At 35.6% G+C, this 19,395-nt stretch overlaps 4 protein-coding genes across 4 annotated transcripts; all 4 read right to left on the reverse strand.

Moving 5' to 3' along the window:
* Positions 1–704: 704 nt before the first annotated feature.
* On the reverse strand, positions 705–3,190 carry LOC109154923 (receptor-like protein 12). Its single transcript, XM_019302662.1, has 2 exons — positions 3,156–3,190; positions 705–3,069 (listed from the first exon to the last, which is right to left on the reverse strand). The coding sequence occupies exons 1-2, from the start codon at positions 3,188–3,190 to the stop codon at positions 705–707; spliced, it is 2,400 nt and encodes a 799-aa protein (XP_019158207.1).
* Positions 2,765–3,824, reverse strand: LOC109154924 (receptor like protein 30-like). The gene is made up of 2 exons (XM_019302663.1): positions 3,337–3,824; positions 2,765–3,220 (listed from the first exon to the last, which is right to left on the reverse strand). The coding sequence occupies exons 1-2, from the start codon at positions 3,822–3,824 to the stop codon at positions 3,199–3,201; spliced, it is 510 nt and encodes a 169-aa protein (XP_019158208.1). The 3' UTR covers positions 2,765–3,198.
* A 2,494-nt stretch (positions 3,825–6,318) lies between these two features.
* Positions 6,319–12,507, reverse strand: LOC109154925 (receptor like protein 30-like). The gene is made up of 3 exons (XM_019302664.1): positions 12,329–12,507; positions 11,048–12,236; positions 6,319–6,609 (listed from the first exon to the last, which is right to left on the reverse strand). The coding sequence occupies exons 2-3, from the start codon at positions 12,194–12,196 to the stop codon at positions 6,319–6,321; spliced, it is 1,440 nt and encodes a 479-aa protein (XP_019158209.1). The 5' UTR covers positions 12,197–12,236; positions 12,329–12,507.
* Positions 12,508–13,139: 632 nt separating this feature from the next.
* LOC109154928 (receptor-like protein 2) lies at positions 13,140–14,236 on the reverse strand. The gene is made up of 2 exons (XM_019302665.1): positions 14,231–14,236; positions 13,140–14,087 (listed from the first exon to the last, which is right to left on the reverse strand). Exons 1-2 carry the CDS (start codon positions 14,234–14,236, stop codon positions 13,140–13,142), a joined length of 954 nt encoding a protein of 317 aa, XP_019158210.1.
* Positions 14,237–19,395: the final 5,159 nt, after the last annotated feature.

Genomic DNA, 19,395 nt, shown 5'->3' on the forward strand with positions numbered 1-19,395 from the left:
CAAAAAAAAAGTGCCAAGTCGCAACATCTGATAAGAATTAGGATATTGATTCATTTTTTTTTTTTTTTTTAAAACACTATAATCTGTTTATAGTATTTGTTCAAAAAATTAATTCATAAAATTTGAGTATTAAATAATCAAAATTTGATGCAAGTACGTACCAAATAAATGGTAATTAAAACTACTTTTAAAAAAGGTGCTTGAGAAATTGCGTACAACATAATTTAAGCACTATTTAGCTCAGCGAAAGCATCAAGTATGTAAATACAAATACAAATACTTTAAAACAGAAGAAGATGTACTATATAACTTAACAAGCTAAGGCATTAAACATATAAGGCCTGTTTGGTAAAATGACTGTTTGATAGCTGTTAGCCGTTAGCTGATTGTGTTAATTAGAGGGTATAAATAGTTGATAACATTGGCTGATTGTAGAAAAATGTTTGGTAAATTAGCGGTTAGCTGATAGCTGTTTGATATAATTTCTTTTCTCAAAAAGCTAATTGAAAAAGTTGCTTAGAGTAGCTTTTTGAATTTTAGCATTTTGGAGTTGCAAAAAACTAATTAACCAAACATTTATATTGATATTTTAACTAAATCAAACAATTAATAGTGGTCAAATAAGCCAAAATTGACCTATTGGCCAATTTTTTACCAAACAGGGCCATATACTAAGCTTAGGGAATTTAAATACAAAACAAAAGCTATCTTCTCAATTTTAGGACGGTTAACTGCACTTTCTTCATGATCTTTCTTGCCTGCTTCTTCTTCTGTTGCTGCTTTACGACCCATTTAATAATCCATTCAGCCAAGAATGTAAACCCTATTGTTAACCCAACAACTAACCCAAACCCACATCCTGCAACTGCAAACTTCCAATCAAACATGGCTTCTTCACCTTCCAAGCTTTCATCATGTGCTACTGGCACATCATCATCTTCACTGCATTTTCTAGAGAGTGGGGTTCCACACAGTCCTGCATTTCCTATGTTGGAGCTATTCGTGAAAGTATTGAATTGGTTCCCCAAAGGAATGTGGCCACCTAGTTGGTTGTAAGACATGTTGAATACTTCCAGGAATGTTAGACTGGTGAGTTGTGGAGGAATCGTCCCTGAGAATTTATTCTTTGAGAAATCTAAAGACTCTAGTTGAGATAACACTCCTAATGATGTTGGAATTTGGCCATCGAAGGAATTTCGTGACAGGTTGAGCACAACCAGCGATTTCAGTTCAGCAATCTCTTCCGGAACATTGCCATGGAACTTGTTATTTGACAGATCCAAAGACACAAATATTGTCAAGATCTTAACCAGCACCATCTCATATCCTTTGTTCACGATGGTCACTGAATCATGATAGTATTCATCATGCTCTCCGATGAGGCTGGGTAGTGATTTGTTTTCCCCAACCATAGCCATTGCACTTAAACTATGCAAGAAATTTGTTGACAACTTTCCTGTGAAATTATTGGAGGAAAAATCAATTATGCGTAAGCCTGGTAGCACAAACTTTGTGCTATGAATCTCCACTTGACCATAAAACATGTTGTTTCGCAAGATAAGAACTTTGAGTGAAGGGAGTTTTTCCAACCAAAATGGGAAAGTATCAGATATCATGTTGTTTCCTAAATCAAGAATCTGCAGCATTTTGCAATTGGCCAGTGATCTTGGCAGCTTCCCTTTCAAGCGATTGCCATTGATATTAAGAGTAGCAAGATTTCTTGCTAATGTAAAATTATAAGGCATTTGATGATATCTGTTTCCTTGCAAGTTCAAGACAGTTAGTGGTGCATCATTGAGCAGGCACTCAGGAATCAAACCACTCAAATTATTATCTGATGCATCAAGAACTTGTAGGCTCATATTGCATATTCCGGATGGAAAAGATCCTTTCATACGATTTCCATGAAGATAAAGAGCAAAAACATTTAAAGAAATATTTGAGGGAAATTCATTAAGGCAAGATAAAAGATTATGAGAAATATTCACAAATTGAAGTTGATTCTTCCATATCCCACTTGGTATTTCACCATCTATCATGTTATCAGAAAGGTCAAGAAACGATAAAGAATCAAGGTCTTTCAAGAACTTGGGGAACTTAGAAATGTTGCAAGATTGCATCCTTAGAGAGTTTAGCAACATGAATGAACTATTTCCTGTAGCTGAAGACGGTTCAAGAAAATCTAATTGATTTCCAGAAAGGTCCAAGTCCTCGAGATTGCTGTTGTTCCCCAGCCAACTAGGAACATAACCTCGAATGTGATTATGGGCAAGGTTCAGATGTCTAAGCTGTACCTGATTCTTAAGGAAAATCGGGAAATCAAATAAATTGCACTTCTGTAGATGCAACCTTTCCAGCTGAGGCAAGTGAAAACTTCTATCATCATTTTCTCCAACTGTCAAACTAATGCTAGAGAGATCTAAAGCTTCCAAGTTCTTGAGATTCTGCATCATCTCAATTTTCACACTGCCATTAAAATTGTTAGAACCCAATAATAGACCAATGAGGTTAGGAAGTTCAAAGATTGATTTAGGTACCACCCCACTCAATTGATTGCCATTCAAATACAATTCTTCTAAGACAGAGGAAGATGTATTAGAGAACTCCTCAAGTTCACCACTGAATTTGTTATCATTGAGGAACAAGTATTCCAGAGATGGTAGAGTGAAAAGAGACGAGTGAATTCCACCGGTGAGAAGATTGGATGACATGTCAAGGTACGAGAGATTTGGAACACTTGTATTGCGAAATGGGGGTAAAGAACCAGCGAATCTGTTGTTTCCAATGTTCAACTCAATAATACTTGTGAGGTTTGCTAGTGACGATGGGATTAAACCCGAGAGATTGCAGTAAGGAATATAAAAACATTTCAGTGACTGAAGATTTCCAATGGACTCAGGCAATTCTCCATGAAAATTTGTTTGAGAAAGTGAAATTCTTTGCAAAGATGTGTGTTTTGGAAACTCTGGAAACTGGCCACTCAGAAAGCTATTATAGGAGATGTCAATGGTTTTCAATTTTGGAAGGAGAAAGACATTTTCTGGGAAATCAGAAGACAGATTGTTATGGCTAAGTTGCAAATAAGACAGAGATTTTAGTGTTGCAAATGAAGGGTGGATTGGACCATTGAGACCACAATCGGACAAACTTAAAACCTGAAGATGAGGCAATGCAGTAGAGGATAAGGCATGAGACCAGTTAGAGCCTTGAGCTGAGAGGTCTACACCATCAAGACACAACTCTTTTAAAGAAGTCAGATTCATAAAAAAAGATTCAAGGTTTGGTTTTCTTAACTTTACAAAAGCGAACATCCAGGAAAGATCAAGAGACACCAACCTTGTCAGCCTCGAAATCCCCACAGGAATCTGACCAGAGAAAGAGGTCTGCGAAAGGTTAAGGTGAGTCAAATTCCTGAGTTTCTCGAACCCGGACGGAAATGGAGTGGTGTTGAAATTGTTGCAAGAAAGATTGAGAGTTTGAAGATGATGAAGATTGAAAATGGGAAAAATTTCACCAGACAACATACTGAAACTGAGGTCAAGTCCGATGACATAACCGGTGGCAGGGTCACATGAAACGCCACCCCAACTACAGCAATCTTCCTCCATATTCCATTCCATCACCTTCTTTGAATGAAGGTTGAGAGCTCTCAGCTTTGACAGTGCTAACCATTGGCTGTGTACACATGCAGCAGCTGTAGTTGTAGTTGTAGTTGACAACATGAACATGGAAGAAGATGAAGATACAACAACAACCACATTACTCTGCAACACAATTAATATAAACATCAGAATTGTCTTTAAAGCAATGTAAAGTGGTCTCATTTTGTGTTTTAATTATGTTTTTGTTGACGAAAAAATGCTTATTATAAAACGGATCGGAGAATTAATAGGAGAAATGCTTATTAGGCAATAGGCACCTCAAATATCCCGCCTAAGGATGCACTTACTTCTTGGTTTTCATGGTGAAACTTCTTGAATTGCTCACTACAAACCAAATAGATGATGCCATTTGGAATATATATTAAGTGGCCTGCCAGCCGGCGGCAAGGAATTTGAGATGAAAACAATACATTTTATGGATTTTGCATTAGCTATTAGTCCCACGTACTCATCTGATCTTCGATCAAGAGAAAACTGAAAAAACCAAAAATGGGACAACTTTAATTTACAATCATTTCAAGATATACTTTTCATCTTTCTATGTATTGTATTGCACAGTAATATGGTTGTCAATTGTCATCATCAATGGCGTCAACAACTCTAAACATATGTGAACAATGTTAGATATAAATGTAGTCTAACGTTACTAAATAGAATCTACAATATAATAATCATCTTTTTCAGTGGGGGTGAATCTACAACCAATTAGCCGGCGGTATTCCTTTGGAGAACAATTCAATCCTTCCAAGAATAGTTTTTACATAGAAAATGTAAGATTGTGTGGAATCCCACTCTCAAGAAAATGCAGTGAAAATGACCCTACACCACTGTCTACTCTCCACTTTAATATCATGTAGCAATTTGACCAGATCAAGCAATTTGACCATTATATTGTGTACTATACATATAGATATATGGTCACTAATACTACATTATATTTACTTGCATTGTAATTATTTCTAATTTTCTTGTATCGGTTTTATGTCATATTCAATCATTGTTTTTATATTATAAAGTTTATATTAACAACCCTTCGATCTTCTTAGCCGATAGACTATAACTCTCGTGTTTGAATGGTTGTTAATTTGATTATTGCCAGCATCTTTAATTTTTTTATTATGGTTAATTAGCAAGTTGTTGTGTATTAGAAGTATGATTTACCAAATACACACTCTCAAATAATAATGTATGTTTTCCTCTATTATCTCAAATTTCATAAAGAAAAGTAATTTTAACTAGGATGAATGAATTTTTTATACATTTAAAGACGGGCCACTACGGAATTTTTTTTGTCATTTTCACATTTTTATACTCTTTTTTCTGGCAATTTATATCCTACACCACGGCACGCGTTGCACTGTGCGCGCCAAATGCAAAATGACGTCGTTTTAAAAAAAAAAAATTGAAATTTCCCGCCCCAGTGAATGGTAGTAATTTTTTCTTTAAAAAAACCCGTTGTTAAAAAATGTACATAATGTTATACTAGAATACACATAATTGTATACATGAATGTACATAATTATATAACAAAATATACATACTCTTTTTAAAAGATAATACACATAATCTAACATAATACATAATAAACATAAACTTTTAACATAATACACATCAACTCTTAACATAATACACACAAATTTTCTGATTCGGATGTACATAATTGTATAAAAAGAATGTACATAATTGTATAAAAAATATACATAACTGTATGAACAAATACACATAATTGTGTGAACAAGTACACATTATTGTGTGAACAAATACACATAATCACAGCAACTTCCTACCGCACCTCCCAAAACGACGTCGTTTTGGGAGGCGCGCGGCGCACAGTGCTACGCGCACCGTGGTGTAGGGTATAACGATTGCTTTTTTCTTTTCCAAATAGAAAAAAAGATAAATTTTTCAAATGGTAAAATATTCTTGTTTTGGGCTGCCCAATTTGGAAAACCCTAATCCTGCCTCTCTTAAAGATCAGATCAGTGTAGTTCTATTTATTTATTTTTTTTTTTTTTGTCACGCTTGAACAACCTCTAACTATAGGAAGCATCTAGCTTTAAGGGGTGTATTCAATCATGACTTTCATAGAGTTTTAAAGACTTTTATGAATATTAAAAGTTTGGAGGTATTCAATTCAAATTTTTAGAGAGTCTTTAAAAGTCAGGCAGTATTCAATCAAGATTTTTAAAGAGTCTTTAAAAGTCGTGTGGTATTCGATTAAGACTTTTAGAGAGTTTTTAAAAGTCATGTTGTATTCAACAAGTTATGAACTTTTGCACACTTTTTAATTTTAAGACTTTTATAGATTTTTCCTTCTCAAATATAAATAGTTGAAATCCAACCATCAACCTCAAGATTTCAAAATTTTCTTTCTAACAACTTTGAATGTTTTTTCTCTCTATTTAAACTCTATTTTTTCTCCCTCTATTGTTTCCGGTGATGGAGTTGGTGGAATTGGATCTTTCTTCTCTTGAGGAGACTTTGGAGGTACTGACAACGGTTGTACATCATCTTTTCCCTTCGTCTTATCCCGAGAGGAGCGTTTTTCTTTCTTTTGCCGTTTTGGCTTGGGTTGATCATCTTCGGATACCTTTGGTGTTCTTGACTTTCGTTTGCCCTTAACCAATTCGATGGGAATTCCCAATTCCAACCCCTTCTACTTGTCGTAACCAGATGGTTTCTGCTTCATGTGACAAGCTTTCTGTCCGGGCCGAATGCCTGGTCGCATCAAAACTCCTTTAGTGACAAGAAGATGACTTACCATAAAACCATACCCTAGTTTCTTGGCGATGTCCCCTGGACTTTTCCGGTGGTAGGTGATGGTGTGAACTAGATTATTGAAAATAATCTTCGACCAGTCAACCTTAAGTTCATTGAGAAAGGCATGCAACATCTTCAGTTTCTCCTTTGTCACATCATCAGTGCCTGAGGTCTTATGATCAACAATCTTGTTGAAAATGTCAACAGTAAACTCATAATTCAACTTAAACCACTTCTTCTTTAATGGCCAAGTGATTTCTGTCTTCAAAGGGGCTTGTTTGTTCTTGATAGAATTATAGAACTCTTCTGGATCATAGTTGATTGCTGTAATTTGGGGCAAACAAATAATACCCGGAGTATTCGGGTTGTCGAACCACAGAGAGGTGGGGTACTAATCACTAGCTACTAGGTTACTCATATGAAACTAGTCCGAACAAAACTTGAAGGTTGATTGATTGCATAAAATAACAAGCAGAATAAAATAAGTAGCAAGGTTTTGTAGACAATAGAGCAAAATAGGATTCTTGGGGTCACAATGTTTAATCACCTAGTGCCAATTAACGTTTGTAATATTTGGTTTGGAATTAAGATTTGTATGGGAATGCAAAGTGGAATCGAATTACTCCCGTAATCTCTATTCCTAGTGAATTTCCACTCCCATGGCTTAAACACCCAATAAGATCAAAGATCAGCATTCAATTATTCCTAATTACTACCATCTCCCGATGAGCAATAATCTAGAATAAACTTCCCCTAATAAGTTCCCCTTTCCCAAGGACCAACCATTAGGTGCAATCGTGTGTGCCCTAATTTATGCCCCAACTCCCATTGGTGACACAAACATGACTGTGAAGCTAGTAATTTAGGCCTTTAACTACCAACAACAACAGATTAAAACAAGATTGCAACACAAATCATAAAACCAAACATAAATATATTAAGAAATTAACGAACTAGGCACATAGGTTTATAAACAAATTCACCCAAAAATCCTTAAAGAATTTAGCCGAGCATGGCTAAATTATACATAGCAAATATGAATAAAGGATTACAAATCATCAAAAGAGTACAAGAATTAACCAAGCGATTCTCCCAAATCTCCGTGGCTTCCTCCTTGCTTCCAAAGACAACTTGAGCCTCTTGATTTCTCTCTTTCTTGTCTACAAAGAGCTCTAAAAATCTCTCGGTCTCGTATTAGGGTTGAGGAAGGGGAGATTTTATAGTGGGTACAAAGTTGAGATGAAATAGGAATCTTGTACAAAATTGGACTCAAATTATAATTCCTATATTTAAATAAAGAAATTGCCGTATTTAATTTAAAATTGAAGTTGGAATTGGAATTTGGAATTGAAGTTGAATTGGGAAACATTGCAGCCACTAATCACTTTGCATGTCGCGTCATTCTCGACGCGTCGAATTAAGGCTCGACGCGTCGAGCCTCTTTGGCTCAGTTTTGTGATGCTACTGGAAATTTTCGATGTGTCGAGTCTTCTGGGTCCCGGACTTGCCCAAAATTGCTCCATACTCATCCTTGAACTTCCCTTGCTCATAGAATTAACCTACAATGGTTCAAAAACACTAACAAACACCGTAAAACATTCAAAACAAGTGTGAACCATAATTAAATGATAATAGCAAGGAAAACATGTTTTAAATAAGCAAAATTAAAGAACTTAAATACTAAGATGATTCAAAATAACTATAAAAACAAGCAAAGATGTGATAACATCACCCCCTCACACTTAAGCTTTTGCTTGTCCTCAAGCAAAACCAAGGAATAAAATCACAAGTCAAAACATATAAATTACTCATGCTCTCTCTTGCACAACCTTTCAAACCACCAACCAACTTGCTACAAAACAACAAGCTTCAAGAATCAAATTAGTTTGGCACATAAGAGACCCATTTCCAAGCCAATAACCAAGCACCAAGAATTTAAAGTATGTGAGGATCAAGTGTGCACAAATACTCCGTTGAGATTATGCAGGACACGGTTCATGAATGAGATCCCATAGGCTTGCCTTTCATACTCCCCTAGATCAAATCTAAGAATGCATGCTAAGATCAAATAGGACTTTATTAAGCTTGTAATGTGGCTACGGGTGATAGCTAACAAAGAAGTGGTATGAAAAAAATTAATCAAAAAGAGAGAATGTCACAATTTATCTAAACTTTTCAAAATTTGGAAGAGATGAGATAATCATAATTCCAAGGAGCAAATTTCTTTTAAGAACTTAGCAACTCTTTGGTAAAGTGGGGATCCAAACTCAAAAACTTTCAATCTTTTTTTTTTCTCATTCTTTTCTTTGTCTTTGGACTTCTTTTGGATATAGCAAGATAATTTTAATCCAAACTTTCATGACTTCCACACTTGAACATTTGTAACACTAGCTGCTTTTTTTTCGTAGCACAACTCCATAAAACTCTTCTTACGGAAAAGATAAAGATAAAAGTTTCCTTCTCTCAAGGGTGGAAGGGAAATATTTGGCCACGGGCTAAGGGTTATAATAATGGGGTAAATCAAAGAAAAACAATCACAAAGAGGGGATAAGTGCTTAGCACTTATTTGAACAAACAAAAGGCACAATGGGGACACGAAGGATAAAAATATATATAGGGACAGGTTTAAAGGCTATGGCTAAACAAAAATGGCCTAAATCACTTCAAAACATGCAAAACTTAGACATCACTTAGGGAGTAATGAGGCAAGTTCTAGCAAAACACCCATGACCGGAATCTCACATAAGCCTTCACTAGCAATGCATAACACAAGATCAAGAATTAATCCAATTATTAAGTGGTTAACAAAGCTATTGGCAAGGGAATAGATCAAATATGTGTTACACCTCAAATCATCCATCACAAATTGAGATGCAGCAAGCACCACTAAAACAAACCACAAACCAACAAGAGAGAGTAATTGTAACTGCATGCTAAGACAAGTAACTTATTCACCAAAAATAGCATATGAGTCATCCAAGCAAAACCAAAAATTTTAAAAATTTAGAAATATCCCCAAATTAATGATTCCTCCCCCTCACACTTAAAACTTTGCATCATCCCTGATGCAAAATAAAAGAAAAGTAAAACAAGAGAAAAGAGAAAACTAAAAAGCAATAAAATAATCACGAACTAGAAAGCAAAAAACGAATCTAGAAAACAATAAAATTAAACTAGAAAGCAATAAATATGAAAGAAATAAAAGATAACATGGGGTGCCTCCCATGAAGCGCTAAGTTTAACGTCGCTAGCTCGACCTAACCTGGTTATGGAGTGCTCATCCTGGTTGATCCGCGAGTTTGATCTCATCACCCCATAGACTCTTCAAATGCAAATACTCATCATGTGTCACCTTGAGAGTAGGGTCGATGTGCAAAATTGACTTGCATTCAATGATTTTTGGCTCATCAAGAACATTAAATTCCACATTTTCCTCCCCAAAGTAAAAAATCATGGACCCTTTCCTTGCATCAATCATTGCTCCAATAGTGGCTAGGAAGGGTCTCCCCAAAATGAGTGGAACGTCTAGGTTCCTTCGGACATCTATTACAATAAAATCACAAGGCACAAAATACTTGTCCACACGAACTGGGACATCTTCAAGAATTCCAATAGGCTTTACGATGGATCTATCCGCCATTTCTAAGGTGAATTGGATTGGTTTTGGTTCTCCTAACCCTAACTCTTGACAAAGAGTAAGAGGCATAACACTCACACTGGCTCCTAAATCACAAAGGGATCCCTTTAAAGGTCGGCCTCCAATCACACAAGGAATTGTGAACTTCCCCGGATCTCTATGCTTAGGTATATTCCTCCCAATTCCCGGGGTCAACGCCTGATACTCTTGTGCCACAGCTACCATCTCTCGTTCCCCATATTTCTTTTTCTTAGCTAGAATCTCTTTCAAAAATTTTCCATAAGAGGGAACTTGTGAAAGCAAATCAAGTAAGGGAACTGAAACTTTCAAACTCTCAACAATCTCCAAAAACTTTTTCCACATACTTTCTTTTGTTGTTTCGAGATTCATCACAAAATCAAAACTTGTGTTCCAATTGGAAAATTTCCATAATCATATATACAATGGTTTCCAAATTATTTTAGACTCCTCCAAAGGGGATTAAGCACTTGCTCCAGAGGGTATTTGTCCCAAAATAATTTAACTTTCTTTGTCTTTTCTTCTTCTCTTGTATTGAAAAATTCAATGTAATAACACAATAAATGATAACAAAAAAAGTGTCAAGTCGCAACATCTGATAAGAATTAGGATATTGTTTCTTTTTTTTTTTTTTTTTTTTTTTGTTTTGAATACACTATAATCTGTTTATAGTATTAAGTATTTGTTCAAATATTGATGATTCATAAAATTTGAGTATTAAAATACTCAAAATTTGATGCAAGTACCAAATAAATGGTAATTAAAACTACTTTTTAAAAAAGGTGCTTGAGAAATTGCGTACAACATAATTTAGGCACTATTTAGCTTAACGAAGACATTAAGTATGTAAATATAAATACAAATACTTTAAAACAGAAGAAGATGTACTATTTAACTTAACAAGCTAAGGCATTAAACATATATATTAAGCTTAGGGAATTTAAACACAAAACAAAAGCTATCTTCTCACTTTTAGGACTGTTAATTGCATTTTCTTCTTCTTCCTTCTTGCTTGCTTCTTCTTCTGCTGCTGCTTTACGACCCATTTAATAATCCAATCAGCCAAGAATGTAAACCCGATTGTTAACCCAACAACTAACCCAAACCCACATCCAGCAACTGCAAACTTCCAATCAAATATGGCTTCTTCACCTTCCAAGCTCTCATCTTGTGCTACTGGTACATCATCATCTTCACTGCATTTTCTTGAGAGTGGGGTTCCACACAGTCTTGCATTTCCTATGTAGGAACTATTCGTGAAAGTATTGAATTGGTTACCCAAAGGAATGCGACCGGCTAGTTGGTTGTAAGACATGTTCAATACTTCTAGGAAAGTTAGACTGGTGAGTTGTGGAGGAATCATTCCTGAGAATTTATTGTGTGAGAAATCTAAAGACTCTAGTTGTGATAATTCTCCCAATGATGTTGGAATTTGCCCATCAAAGGCATTTCGTGACAGATTGAGCACAACCAGTGATTTTAGTTCACCAATCTCTTCTGGAACATTGCCATGGAAGTTGTTGTTTGACAGATCCAAAGACACAAATATTGTCAAAATCTTAACTAACACCATCTCATTTCCTTTGTTCATGATAGTCACTGAATCATGGTAGTAGCCATCATGGTTTCCAATGAGGCTGGACAGTGATTTGTTTTCCCCACCCACAGCCATTGCACTCAAACTCTGCAGGAAATATGTGGACAACTTCCCGCTGAAATTATTGGAGGACAAATCAATTATGCTTAAGTTTGACAACACAAACTTTGTCCTAGGAATCTCCACCTCACCATAAAACATGTTGTTTCGCAAGACAAGAACTTTGAGTGAAGGGAGTTTTTCCAACCAAAATGGGAAAGTATCAAACATCATGTTGTTTCCTAAATCAAGAATCTCCAGCATTTTGCAATTGGCCAGTGATCTTGGCAGCTTCCCTTTCAATCGATTGCCATTGATATTAAGAGTAACAAGATTTCCTGCTAATGTAAAATTAGAAGGCATTTGATGATATCTGTTTCCTTTCAAGTTCAAAACAGACAGAGTTTCAAGCTTGACCAAGCACTCTGGAATCAAACCACTCAAATTATTATCTGATGCATCAAGATACTTCAAGTTGCTCATATTGCATATTCCAGATGGAAGAGATCCTTTGATACGATTTCCATGAAGATAAAGAGCAAACACATTTAAAGAAATATTTGAGGGAAATTCATTAAGGACAGATAAAAGATTGTGAGAAATATTCACAAGCTCAAGCGACTCAATCCATATCCAGCTTGGTATTTCACCTTCTATCTTGTTATCAGAAAGGTCAAGATCCTTTAAAGCACAAAGGCCTTTCAAGATATCAGGGAACTTAGAAATGTTGCAAGAATGCATCCATAGAGAGTATAGTACCTTGAATGAACTATTTCCCACAACGGATGATGGTTCAAGAAAATCTATTGGATTTCCAGAAAGGTCCAAGTTCTCGAGTAAGATGTTGTTCCCCAGCCAACTAGGAACATAACCCCGGATGTGATTATCTGCAAGACTCAGATCTCTAAGCTCTACTTGAGTCTTCAGGAAAATGGGAAAATCAGATAAATTGCACTTTTGTAGATACAAAGACACCAATTGAGGCCAGTCAAAGCTTCTATCATCATCACCATCATTAATATCTTCAACCGTCAAGCTATTGCTAGAGAGATCTAAAAATGTCAAGTTCTTGAGATTCTGCAACATTTCAATTTTCACACTACCATTAAAGTTGTTAGATGCGAGTGATAGAGAAATGAGGTTAGGAAGTTGAAAGATTGATTTAGGTACCACCCCACACAATTGATTGTCATTCAAATGCACTTCCTTTAAAACAGAGGAAGATGTATTAGAGAAGTCGTCAAGTTCACCACTGAATTTGTTAGCATTGAGGTGCAAAATTGCTAGAGATGGTAGTGTGAAAATAGACGAGTGAATTCCACCAGTGAGAAGATTGGATGACATGTCAAGGTACGAGAGATTTGGCACACTTGTACTATGAAATGGGGGTAAAGAACCAGTGAATCTGTTTTCTTCAATGTCCAACTCAATAATACTTTGTGAGGTTTGCTAGTGATGATGGGATTAACCCCGAGAAATTGCATCTATAAATATCTAAAATTTTCAGTGACTGAAGATTTCCAATGGACTGAGGCAATTCTCCATGAAATTTTGTATTGTAAAGTGAAATGGTTTGCAAAGGGGTGTGTTTTGGAAACTCTGGAAACTGGCCACTCAGAAGGTAATTATTGGAGATGTCAATTGTTTTCAATTTTGGAAGGAGAAAAACATTTTGTGGAAATTCATCAGAAAGAATGTTAGTGCTAAGCTGCAAATAAGATAGAGATTTTAGTGTTGCAAATGAATTGTGGATTGGACCGTTCAGCTGACAATATGACAAACTTAAAACCTGAAGATGAGGAAGTGCAGAGGATAAGACTTGAGACCAGTTAGAGCCTTGAGCAGAAAGGTCTACACCATCAAGATACACCTCTTTTAAACAAGTCAGATTCATAAAAAAAGATTCAAGGTTTGGTTTTCTTAACTCTAATGAAGACATCGAGGTAAGATCAAGAGACACCAACCTCGTCAGCATCGAAATCCCCGCAGGAATTTGACCAGAAAAAATGGTATACGAAAGGTTAAGGTGAATCAAATTCCTCAAATTTTCAAACCCGGACGGGAATGGAGCAGAGTTGAAATCGTTGCAAGCAAGATTGAGAGTTTGAAGATGGTGAAGATTGAAAATGGGAAAAATTTGAGCCGAGAGCATACTGAAACTGAGGTTGAGTCCAGTGACATAACCAGTGGCAGGGTCACATGAAACGCCATCCCAACTACAACAATCCTCCTTTATATTCCATTCAATCACCTTCTTTGAAAAGTTGTCGCCGCACCACGGCAACCACGGCAGTGGTGAATGAAGGTTGAGAGCTCTCAGCTGTGACAGTGATACACATGAAGAGGAGGAAGATACAACAACAACCACATTACTCTGCAACACAATAAAAACAAATATGAGAAATGTCTTTAAAGCCATGTAAAGTGGTCTCATTTTGTGTTTTTGTTGACGAAATGCTTATTATACAACGGATCGGAGCTAATATATATATATGGCATAAATGGGCGGTAATCAACCGCCATTGTACTTTGAAATCTTCAAACAACCATACGGAATTTATTTTATACTCCGTATCTTTTAAAACCATTTTTTAGTAATATATATTTGTTTGATTAAGTCTTTCAAATAGATACTGTTGACTTGCTTTTTAAGTCTTCTTTCATTCCCCTATTTTCCAACTCTTTCTTTTACCTCAAATTCTAAACCCTATTTTAAAAATGTTAATTTAGGGTCATTATATTATACGTAATTATAAGGGTGAACTATAATTTTTATTTATTTAGTCCTCAAAGTTAGAATTTATTAAATAATAATTGAGTTATAAAGGTGTAAATGTAATTATGTGTAATATAAATTATAATACAAATGTAGTACACTAGGGCGATTGGTTCAGGTTATATAACATAACCAAGGTAATGTGACATTCCAAATCTCACATTCCTATGTTTGGTTCATATTATCTTAGGGAATGTCACATTCTCATGGAATATTATATTCCCTCCACATAGGATTTTGAAGGGAATATGATTCCCTTCAATTTCTTAGGTTATGTTAGTTTAATATATATATATATATATATATATATATATATATTTGTAATTATATATATTTTATGTTTATTATGTTATGTTAGCATATAAAATAATTTTGTTTCTCACGTTCAAAATTTTAGTTAATATTTTAAAAATCATGTAATTATATATGATAGCGTTATCTTATTTATTTATTTTAATTTTTAAATTTATTAAAATATATGAAAATATGTTAAGGATATTATAGTGTGTGTATAAAAGATAACCCTAAACCAAACATGATTATATCACATACCCTAATTTTAGCCAAACACAGGAATCTAACATTCCCAGTAGTCTAACATTCCCAGCAATCTAACATTACCTAAGGTAATCTGACATTCCGTGAACCAAACGACCCCAAAGGTAATTTTATTCAATATAACATGGAATGACATACATGCAATGGGTGAGATCTTATTTTTTATTTTTTAAATTCGGGAGCAATTTTTAATTATTTTTTTGCTCCTGATAAACCTGGAATTTAAAAGATATACTCCATATTAGAAACTAGTATAAAATATACACATCATACAACAACAACAACAACAATAATAAAATAAATCAGAGACTATATTCTTACCTTCTAATTTGTTAACGTGGTTAAATCTATAATTACGTGTACATTGTTTAGGTTCTTGTAGGTACACTAAAAATTTATTTTCAACTTTATATTTTTTTTAATTTATAGATAATATATTAATTATTCTAATTTATATTATCTTTTGTAAACATTTCCTCATAATATTATAAGATAATAATGTAATTTTTATGGAAATAAAGAAGGGTTGTTAAATGTCTTGGTCGTGAGTCTTTCAAACATTTAGTAGACAGTAGACTTGCTTTTTAAGTCTTCTTTCATGCACACTTTTCCTAGTCTTTATTCATTTCACAACCGCGTACAATTTTAGTCTTCTTTCATGCACACTTTTCCTAGTCATTATTCATTTCACAACCGCGTACAATTATTTCTAAAATTGAAATGTTTCTCAAGTGGAATTTAATTTGGTTCACAAAAAATTAATAATAGAATATATATTCTTTTAACTTATAATAATAATAATAATAATAATAATAATAATAATAATAATTATTATTATTATTATTATTATTGTTGTTGTTGTTATTTTCAAATTAATTTAGGGCTTTTGATTATATATATATATATATATATATATATATATATATATATATATATATATATATATATATATATATATTTTTGTTAGGAACATTGTATTAGGATTTTGATGATACCAATGTAATGAAGGAAAGTAGACCCCTAACCATCAGCTTTTTCAATCGCTGCTTTCGTCCTAGACGAGAGTTGCCATAACTCCTCTGTAATTCGTGTTAAGTTAGACAAACACACGAAAATGAGTTATGACTAGATGCTAGGGTCTCCAAGGCGAAAGAAGACACGAGACATGAAAAACAACAACGAGAGTCAAGCAGGAGTTGTCAACAAGCACGAAAGGACAGTTTTGTTAAAAGACGATCTTTATCAAGCATTACTTCTCTTCGACAACGAGAAGAATGTTCTATCTGTCTGATTTGACAACATCCTAGGACAATAAGGACTTCATCTTATGGGACACACTTTTCAAGAAGCATTAAATGAAGATGTACCATCTCCTGAAGCTAAAGGACAAAACCTAATGCTTTACATACCTTCAACGGCTACATGGTGCAACCTCATTAATGGAGCATTTAATGCATGAAGCTCCCCGGTCCTTGTCCAATGGTTAAAAGGTTCGAAAATTTCATCTCCCTCCAACGGATGAATTTTCATCACCTATATAAACCCACCTTCATTAACTAAGAAGGTGCTGGTTCATTCTCACTCGACTTATTTACTTGCAAAAGCTCTTGAACGCTCTCATTTTCCAAAAAGCTTTTGTGAACCAGTATTGAGGTGCTAAGTTACTTGAAGAAGGTTATTGATCATATTCTTACATCTCAAAAGAAGTCTTGCCATTTGTTTGAAGCAATCATATCTCACAGTCAAGACTTCATCGTTGGAGAAATCAAGAAATCATTTTCTACCAACCTCAATTCAGGAGAAGAAGTTGATAGAGGCGGAGTAAACTCGAGGAGTTGAAAAACCTACGAAGGCTGTCCGGCTTAGTGATCAAGGAAGTCTTTGTGTAATTGTACTAAAGAGTGATAGTGCAATCCTTCCATCAGTTATGGAAGAAGAGTGGAGTAGGCAACGTTAGCCGAACCACTATAAAATCTCTTGTCCCTTCTATCTCTTTACTTACGCTTTTCTTTTCTGCATTCGTATCATCCCATTTATCACCGTTACCGAAAGTTTTCCTAATTACGCAAACTCGTGCAAAGCATTTAAAACGAATCTATCTTATCCGCTGCGCCTAAACACCGAAAGGTGACGATTAGGGCTTTTCACGAAAAGAGTCTATTCACCCCCCCCTCTAGACTCTCATTACATTCTATCGGGACCAACAAGTGGTATCAGAGCCAATACCTTGATCGGTAAAGGCTTTGCATTTACTGCCTGGTAGATCCCTTTTCAAAAATCTCTTGAAAATCTTGCATATTTTCTTTGCACACTTTTTATCCAAAAAATGGAAAAGGAACATGCACATCGCTCTAGACAACTTGCATTTAGTCTTGCTAAATTTGATGACTGGAAGTTAAGGATGCAGGCTCTTCTATGCTCTATTCATGATGAAATGTGGGACGTCATAACAACTGGACCAATCATGGTCATGATGGCGAATGCACAAGCAGCAGCACAAGGAGCAGGAGCTACACAGATGATACCAAAGCCGAAAGACCAGTATTCCACGGACGAAAGAACAAGAGCAAATCTGGACAATATAGCAAGAAATATTCTCTACAACTCTCTGGATGATTCTTTGTTTCCAAGAGTCCGAAAGTGTCAAAATGCCATGGAAGTATGGAATGTCCTAATGAGTTTGGGAGAAGGAGACGAGCAAGAAAAGGACAACAAACTGACAATGGCCATGAAAAAATTTGAAGATTTCAAAATGCTGCCAAATGAATCAATCATGGATATGGAACTCAGATTCACCAGGCTGATGGGCGATTTGTCAGACCTCGGAAAAGAGCTAACTGAGAAGGAGATGAATCTGAAGATCCTTCGTGGACTACCAAAATCATGGGAAATGAAGGTTATAGCAATGAGGGATAGTCGAGATATGAAAACAACAAGCACGGCCAAAATTTTCAGTGATCTCAAAGCCTATGAGTTTGAACATGAACCGAAAGATGCCGAAGAATCAGAAACAAGAAACATTGCTCTCGTGGCAAATCAATCAGCATCAACCTCCAACAGGTCGAAATCTAACTCTTGTGATTTTTTATCTGATGAATAATATGCACTATTTGTCAGGAAGATGAAAAGGTTCATGAGAAAGAACAACTTTCAAGAGCCACAACGATCGGGCCACCGAAAGAAGCATGAAAGCTTCCCTCAAACCTCAAAAACCGAAACCATGGACTCGCAACTACTGTGCTATAATTGTCGAAAGCCAGGACACTTCAAGGCGAACAGTCCTCAGCATATAGTGAGCAAGCATCAAGATAAAAAAACTACCACAAGTCCCTCAAAAGAGACTGGAGAAAGATATAAAAGGAGCGACAAGCCTGAATCATCAAACTCCAGAAATGAAGGAAGAAGGAAAGCAATGGTAGTAACCGAAACTTCTGACACAGTTGCAACCGAAAGTAGCTCCTCAAGCTCGAGCTTAGAAGACGAAAACACTGATGAGGAGAAAGGACTGCTGTGCCTGTTTAGTCAAGAGTCAGATGAACTGTGCCTCATGGCAGATGAAGATGAGGTAAACTCTCATTCATCTTCTTGTTACTCAGCTGAGTCAAGTTCTGTGGGAAGTCATACCTCCAATGAATCTGTCACCGAAATGATGAGGAGCTTCAAGGTGATAAATAGCACTTACTCCAAACTTAAAGAGGAGAACTCTCAGCTCATGACTAGCTATAATGAACTAAAGCAAGTTCGTATTGAGAACAATATGCTAGTCATTGCTAAGGAGCAGCTTGAGAAAGATGTTCTCGCTCTAAAGGAGCAATGCACAGCAAAAGAAAAGAGAGAGCAAGAACTGCTTGAAGTCTTGGATAAATTCAATAATTCATCCAATCTAATGGATAGAATAATGAATGAATCCAGACTGCCCGGGGAAAGAACTGGAATTGGTTTTAACCCCAGCTCCTCTTCACAAGTCGAATTGAACAAATCCACGAATGCATATTCACACGAAAGCTTCGAGGCCGCATTTGTTCAAGGACCCACCCAGCTGTCTGAGCTTATGATGGCAGTTAACAATGTCGAAACACCACAAACAACAAGCCAACCGAAAGGAACGGCTGTACAACGTGTTGTGAAATCTGGAAAAGAGAAACCCGTTAAAGGCAATCCTAGACAAATTTATGTCAGAAGGAATGGACCAAATGGCAATAGACAAGATCTAAACCATAAAAGAGGTCAGCCTAACAGGAATACTCAATCCAAGAAAAAGACGAATGTTAACCAGAGGCAATATCGTCCGAAATTCACATGAAAGAATCCTACTCAAGGAATCTCAAGGAACGGACAAATCAGACAA

Source organism: Ipomoea nil, unplaced genomic scaffold (assembly GCF_001879475.1).
Source record: "Ipomoea nil cultivar Tokyo-kokei standard unplaced genomic scaffold, Asagao_1.1 scaffold2662, whole genome shotgun sequence".
NCBI lineage: Eukaryota > Viridiplantae > Streptophyta > Magnoliopsida > Solanales > Convolvulaceae > Ipomoea > Ipomoea nil.